This window comes from Fukomys damarensis, unplaced genomic scaffold (assembly GCF_012274545.1).
Source record: "Fukomys damarensis isolate Sample0158 unplaced genomic scaffold, DMR_v1.0_HiC HiC_scaffold_39, whole genome shotgun sequence".
In the NCBI taxonomy this organism is placed as follows: Eukaryota; Metazoa; Chordata; class Mammalia; order Rodentia; family Bathyergidae; genus Fukomys; species Fukomys damarensis.
In genome coordinates this window covers 45,593,986-45,600,630 of record NW_022900951.1, presented here as the reverse complement: position 1 = coordinate 45,600,630, position 6,645 = coordinate 45,593,986, and the positions used below count along the sequence as shown (strand labels likewise).

Here is a 6,645-nt window from a genome sequence, read left to right as displayed (position 1 = left end):
ACGTAAGACATTTGCAATGGTGCCTGGGACAAGGGAAGCAAAAAATAAATTCCCGTCACAGAGTCCAGAGAAATCACCCCACAGGCTGATGCAGGGACCCCCTTCGTACCCGCTCCCGAATGAGCTACTCAGGAGGATGGCTGGAACTCCCGAAGCAAACTGGAAACCAGGAAAGTCTGCCAGGCTGCCATCGCCCGCCTGTCCTCGCATCATTTGAAGAAGCTTCGGAAACCTGGACCAGCTGCCCTCTGGACTCAAACCCCGAGTGTGTTCTAAGCATTGCCCTCGGTGTCTGTAGTACCCACACAAGCGCCTCTGCTCAGATACCTGACGGGTCAGTCTACACACACACACACACACACACACACACACACACACACACACAACCTGACTGTGGCAGAAGGCCACCTCTAAGGCCATTTCCTTCTATAACAGGCACTGCCGACTGTTTGATTGGACTGACCTGACCAGGAGAAACTGACACCCAGGGACCCAGACATCGGTTCAGTGGCTTAGGAGATAACTCGCCTGCTAACTTCATGGACCGTGAAACTTCTTGGAGGATAGGACGAATGATCGGACCGAGGACATTTTACCCCAGATGTTGCTTGCTGGGGAGATGTTGGGTAGGTGAGGCCCGTCATGATTCAAAAGGAGGAGGAGAGCACCGCTAGCGGGACACGGACTTTGCGGTCAGGGGGGACCCAGGCGCAAATTTTGCCTTTTCTGTTTGCTAGCCCCACGACCTCGTCCGGTTCGTGGGTTGTGTGGATGCCTCAGCTTCCCGGTCTGTGAAACGCGGGTGCTGACCTCCACCTCCCAGGGCTGCTGTGAAAGGAAAACAAGCCCAGGCACTGAGCCTGAACGGCCGAGACCTACAAAGCTGCATAAAAGGCAGCAGGGGAAGCAGATGCTCCCAGTGTGTCTGGGAGACCTGGGTGGAGATGGCCAGTGGAGGCCAACACAAGGGGAGCGCCCATTCCCCGGCCATTTCCATTCTCTGGCCCCGCTGGATGAAGGTTTCCACTCCTTGCCCTTACAGACCCAGCTGGAGACCATTGCATGCGGCCTAAGGGGACACGTTGGGCAAGTGGGACATAAACGCACACAGGCCTGAAGAGCTTGGGTGAAAGGGCAGAACTGAGAAGCATTTGGCAAGAGAGTGGTCTACTGAGGGCAGATGAATGGGTGGGCTCAGCTGCACTGCAGGGCATGAATGTACTAGCTGGCTGTCCGAAGAGGAAGGGTTAAAAAAAAAATATGGCGGGAAGAGGCCCCACCCCCACCCCTCCTCGCAGCACATCCTCGCCGCAGCCCACCCAGCCGGGGGATCGCATGCGCACTGGGGACCTGGAGGAAAAGGCTTTTGTTGGGAAAGCGGGCCGGCTAGAGGGGTCCGCGCATGCGCAGGCTCCGCAGCCGCGGCTGAGCGCGGAGAAAAGGGGCGGGGTGGTCGGAGCTGCTGTGCTGGCAGCGGTAGGCGAGGGTGCGGCTGCGGGGTTCCTGGTGTTGAGCACCGACGCCATTGGAGCCCCAGGGAAGGTAAGGATCCAGCCCCAGACAGGACCGGGTGGGAAGGAGAACGAGCCCCAGCCGACGCGCTGCGCCCTCTCCCTGCCCTCTGGATCCGAACAAAGCCCTAGCGCTCAGAGCGGGAACCTCGTTAGACCCGACGTCGAGATAGCACCCCCACCACCACGACCCTCAGACCCAAACGCCCCGACCCGAGCCTAGGAGCCTGCAGTCCCAACCGATGTGACAGACGCTGAGCAGAGCTGCTTTACACCCGAGGCCCTACCCCCACCGCATCCACTCCTAGATTACTCCAGCTGAGCTGACTGCTGGCGCCCTCCTGGAGCCCCAGTCCTTGGACTTTGAGCTGTCCAGGGATCCAGTTCAAGTCTTACCTAGGTCCGAGCCTCCCATCCTCTGGGCTCAACCTAGACCTGAATCAGTTAGTTGTGAGACGCCCATCTCCGCGCCCCCCCCACGCCCTTCCAGACCTCCGTTTCCCGGAGCTTTCTACTGTCCACGCGGTCTGAGCCCTCCTATTTGCTCCCCTCCCCTCCCCACCCCACCCCTCCCTCACCTCTCACCCATCCCGGTTATCATGGTCTCCTGCTCTGGCCTTTCAACTCAAGCCCTTTGTTTCTCCAGGTTTCAGGGCATCTCCTTTGGGACTTTTGGGCCCTGAGCCCTCAGATACGGCCCTTACTCAAGATCTAGCCACGGAGTGGGGAGCCTGCCCATCCTAAGCTCTCCTTTCGGTGGGAGTGGAGTGGGGTCCCTCAGAGATCTCTTCTGTCCCACTGCCACAGCTCTGTCCCTGTAGACACCGCTCCCCCCACCCCACCCGTGCTGTCTGGTACAGTCCAGTAACCTGATGACTGCTGCCCCTCACCTCACCTCACCTCTCCAGAGACACTGCCCAAAACTGGGTCGTGCCCCTTGCCCCTGAGGCAGAGCTCTCAGCTCCCTGGGACCCACAGCATGGCTGAGGGAAGCTACAGTGTGCAATCTGGACCCTCCAGTGTGGAAGACATGGATGAGGGGAGCCACCAAGTCAGGGAGGAAGAGATGGTTGGAGGCAACGCCTTTGAAGAGTTTGGTGCTTTTGGTGGCTATGGCACCCTCACCACCTTCGACATCCATCTGCTCAGAGCTTTTGACACCTTGGGTTCCGGCTTTCGCATCTTATCGGTGAGGCCCCTTCCTGGCCACCTGCTTGCGCTGGGCCTACTCCCCTGTGTGTGTTGTGTGTTCGTGGGGGCGGGGTGGGAACGAGGAGGGGAAGGCACGCCGGCCTTCCCGAACCTCCCCTGCCCTTTCAAAGGAGGGGTATCTGGAAGTCCTTGGGGTGGGTAGTGCAGCCTGGTGGGACGAAAATGGGCCAAAGGCCGAGCGCCAGTGCCAGTGTGTCGCGTTCTCTATCCTGCCCGCCTCTGCCCTCTGGCTTTGCAGAATGAGCCCTGGGAACTGGAAAACCCTGGGCTGGCCCAGACCCTGGTAGAGGCATTGCAGCTGGATCCAGAGACCCTCGCCAATGAGACGGAGGCCCGTGCCGCCAATATGGCCCGCTCCGCGGCCTCCAACCGAGCTGCTCGGGCCGCTGCCACTGCTGCCCGTAGGTCCTTCACCCAGTTGGTGGTTAACCACCTGATACCCACGCTGCCGGCCACGGGAGACGGTGCCCAGCCTATGACCTACGCCGAAGCCCAGGGGCCCACCCCTGAGACGATCCTGGCCTCGCCGCCGACATCCGGGGTGTCAGTCGCCAGTGAGATGGCCACCCGTGGGGCGCCAGCAGTCTGCACACAGTCCCAGACGGCCACCCCGGACCACCAGGCTACTGCCGAGGGTCCTAGTACTGCCTGTGCTGAGGGTCCTGGCACCACCTGTGCTTTCTCTCAGGCTCCAAGTGCCAGTGAGACGGATGCCACCCGGCCCCGGGCAGCTTTCCTGGGCCAGAATGATGTGTTTGATTTCACTCAGCCGGCAGGGGTCAGTGGCATGGCCTTCATGCGCCCCAAGAGACCTGCCCCAGCCCAAGAGCCTGCCACAGGGGCCTCCAGTGCTGCCTCTGGTGTGCCGCAGGCAGTGTCTGCCAAGGAAGCGGCAGCCACCCGACCCAAGGCCACCAAGTCTGGGAAGGCTGCGGCCAAGACTCGGTGGGTGGAGCCTCCGAATGCTGTTGCCACAGCTGCTGCCAACACCAAGATGGCCACAAGCATCCCTGAGCCTGAGGGGCCAGCTGCCACTGCTCAGCACAGTGGTGAGCCCTGGGCCAGGATGGGAGGCAAGAGGACGAAGAAGGTGAGCCCCTGCCACCCGCCCAACGCTCCACACTCCTTCGCTGATGCTCTCCCCCTTTCTCCTCTGCTCCCCACCGTGTCCCTCCTCTCTCTCCTCTGGGCTAGTCCGAGTCCACCACGTTTCTCCAGCACACGCTTGTGGAGTGGGCTTTGACTCCCAGTAGTTTCCGCCCTCGGGGCTGGTGGGAGAGGAGGTTGGCTTGGAGCCTGGCACTTAGTAAGCTCTCAGCGCGTGCCAGCCACCGCTCGTAGTACTCCTTGTGCGGCCAAGTGCCTGCTGTGGGTAAGGTGTGTGCAGCGTGCTTCTGCCTGGGGAGTCTGCAAGCCTCGGGTTGCTCTTCTCTGTGATGCTATTACAGTCCAAACACCTGGATGACGAATATGAGAGCAGCGAGGAGGAGAGAGAGCCTCCTGCAGTCCCGGCAACCTGGAGAGCATTGCAGCAGCCCCCGGTGTCGGCCCAGGCCCAGGTGGCCCCTCGGCCCCCGATGGCCCCGAGGTCCCAGATACCGTCGAGGCACGTACTGTGCTTGCCCCCCCGCAACGTGACTCTGCTGCAAGAGAGGGTAGGAAGTCCGCTTTCCCCGTCTGCCTCCTTTCTTCCCCCACGGTCCGGCGCTCTGTGGCCCCCCAGGCCTTGATCTGCCCACACGTTCCTCCTCGTGCAGGCCAATAAGCTGGTGAAATACCTCATGATCAAGGACTACAAGAAGATCCCCATCAAGCGCTCAGGTAAGCCCCTGTGGCCCTCTTCCAGCCCCCGCACTGCGGACCTCCCTTTGGGTATGCGCCCCACCCTCCAGGCGGTGGGCGCCGTCGCTCCATTTCTCGGGGCCAGGGGGCCCACTGGCTGCAGCCCTCCAGCCCCCCTGCTCAGCCCAGGCCCCTTCCCCGCCCCTCCCCCTCCCGCAGACATGGTGAAGGACGTCATCCGAGAATACGACGAACATTTCCCGGAGATCATTGAACGAGCCACATACACTCTGGAAAAGGTGGGTGGGGGATGGGAGGAGTGGGGCAGCCCGCGGCCCTTCCAGGCCCAGGTCCTGTCCCCCTGTGTGCTCTGGAAACCTTCCGTGGTCCTTACCTCTGAGCTTCCAGTGCACCTCCGGCAGCGTAACCCATGCCCCTTTCCTGGTGCCTCCCTGTCCTGCTAGCACGCTGAGTGGGTTGCTGCCGTGCGTCCCACTGCCCCTGTAGGCACCAGAGAGCCCCCTTCTTCTCCTGCCCTGGCCCAGGGCTTTGGACCCCCGGGACGAGGAAACGTTCAGAGCAGACACGGTGCCTCCGGCAGGGGATTTGATCTCACTTTTCTAACCGTGTAGAAGTTTGGGATCCACCTGAAGGAAATCGACAAGGAGGAACACCTGTACATTCTTGTCTGCACACGGGATTCTTCTGCTCGCCTCCTCGGGAAGTAAGGAAGGGAACAGGGAACGAGGGCAGTGGCTTCCTGGGCAGTGTCCCGTCCCCACCCCTCAGCCTCTTGGGGGAGCACGATCACTGGGCTCAAGGCTCCACTCTGGCTCTTTCTCTGTGGTCGCTGTGCCCGGTGACTGCCAGAGTAAGGAAGTGGCATTCTGGGGCAAGGCCTTGGTGCCGTGGGATTGCGCTGGCCTCCCCAAAGAGCAGAGGAAAGCAGCTTGTCCCTGGCTACCTCGTGCCTGGCTTGGCCTTGGCGGGGTGCTCCTCCGGGGAGGCCTCCCTGCAGAGGGGGTGCTAGTGGCTTCTGACAATGGCATCCCTCTGTGTCCACCCTTAGGACCAAGGACACTCCCCGGCTGAGTCTACTGTTGGTGATTCTGGGTGTCATTTTCATGAATGGCAACCGTGCCAGCGAGGGTGAGTGTGGACCCTGCAGCTGGGGATTCGCCCACGGTCCCATCTTCGTGTGCCAGACTCTCGTACCCAATCTCCCCTCACAGCTGTCCTCTGGGATGCACTCCGCAAGATGGGACTTCGGCCTGGGTAAGACCGGCTCCTCAGCTCCTGCCCCTGCCCCTGCCCCTGCCCCTCCGTGCCATCCTGGGACAGAAGAGGTCTCAGGATTGCATTGCCTGTGGTGTGGTGCATGGGAGTACATGCCCTAGGCTCGATAGAGAGGAGAGGATCTCAGCAGGATGGATGGGGGCATCCGTCCCGAACTCCCAACCCCTCTCAGCTCACTGTCCCCAGAGGAGAGTTCAGAAAGGCAAAGAACGCAGAGTGAGGCCTCCCTCCAGCATCGCCAAACAGCTGACAGCTGTCCCCTGGCCTCTGCAGTGTGCCCGACCCCCATGGGGATGCCCCATGGGCCAGGAAGCTGGGCATGGAGCTGGCGAGTGCTCCTGCCCACACAGAGCGGTAACCTCCCTCCGTAGTCACGGATTCCTTCGTTTGCCCTCAGGGTGAGGCACCCTTTCCTTGGTGATCTGCGGAAGCTCATCACAGATGACTTTGTGAAGCAGAAGTAAGTAGCCACTGAGCTCACCTTGTCTCACTCTCAGTGTTCCGGTGCCAGTCTGCTAGAGAAAGCCATTCCGGGTCTCCAATTCTGCACTGGAGGCGTGAGGGGGGTCAGGATGTGGGAGTGTAGAGGGAGTAGCATTCCGAGGTCGTCTTGGACAAAGGGAGCAGCAACCCCCAGACAGCCAAGAACAGGGTGCGCAGGGGCGTGGTAGCGTGCCTGTGACACGTGAGCCGCAGCTGTCTCTTTGTTATAATGGCAAGCTCTAAAAGGTTTGTGTAGGGTACCATACGGAGCACCACGTCATTGGGCACCTGCCCTGCAGGGAGGCACAGTACTTTCCCTTTTGTTCCTCCTGAGTAGCCTGGGGCTCAGAGGGGTGTCCAC

General features: G+C 61.1%; 1 protein-coding gene across 5 annotated transcripts in view; it reads left to right on the top strand.

Moving 5' to 3' along the window:
• Nucleotides 1-1,366: 1,366 nt before the first annotated feature.
• Nucleotides 1,367-6,645, top strand: part of LOC104860305 (melanoma-associated antigen D4) — a 7,292-nt gene continuing 2,013 nt past the window's right edge. For 2 of the 5 annotated variants that reach the window (XM_010621449.3, XM_033760380.1), the window contains exons 1-10: nt 1,367-1,542; nt 2,420-2,700; nt 2,962-3,813; nt 4,172-4,378; nt 4,481-4,544; nt 4,725-4,804; nt 5,138-5,229; nt 5,575-5,654; nt 5,738-5,780; nt 6,199-6,261. In XM_010621449.3, coding sequence (XP_010619751.1) covers nt 2,491-2,700; nt 2,962-3,813; nt 4,172-4,378; nt 4,481-4,544; nt 4,725-4,804; nt 5,138-5,229; nt 5,575-5,654; nt 5,738-5,780; nt 6,199-6,261 — 1,691 coding nt within the window. In that variant the 5' untranslated portion in view covers nt 1,367-1,542; nt 2,420-2,490. The remainder of the gene's footprint in view (nt 1,543-2,419; nt 2,701-2,961; nt 3,814-4,171; nt 4,379-4,480; nt 4,545-4,724; nt 4,805-5,137; nt 5,230-5,574; nt 5,655-5,737; nt 5,781-6,198; nt 6,262-6,645) is intronic. The other 3 variants (XM_010621452.3, XM_033760381.1, XM_033760379.1) reach the window with 3 other exon arrangements.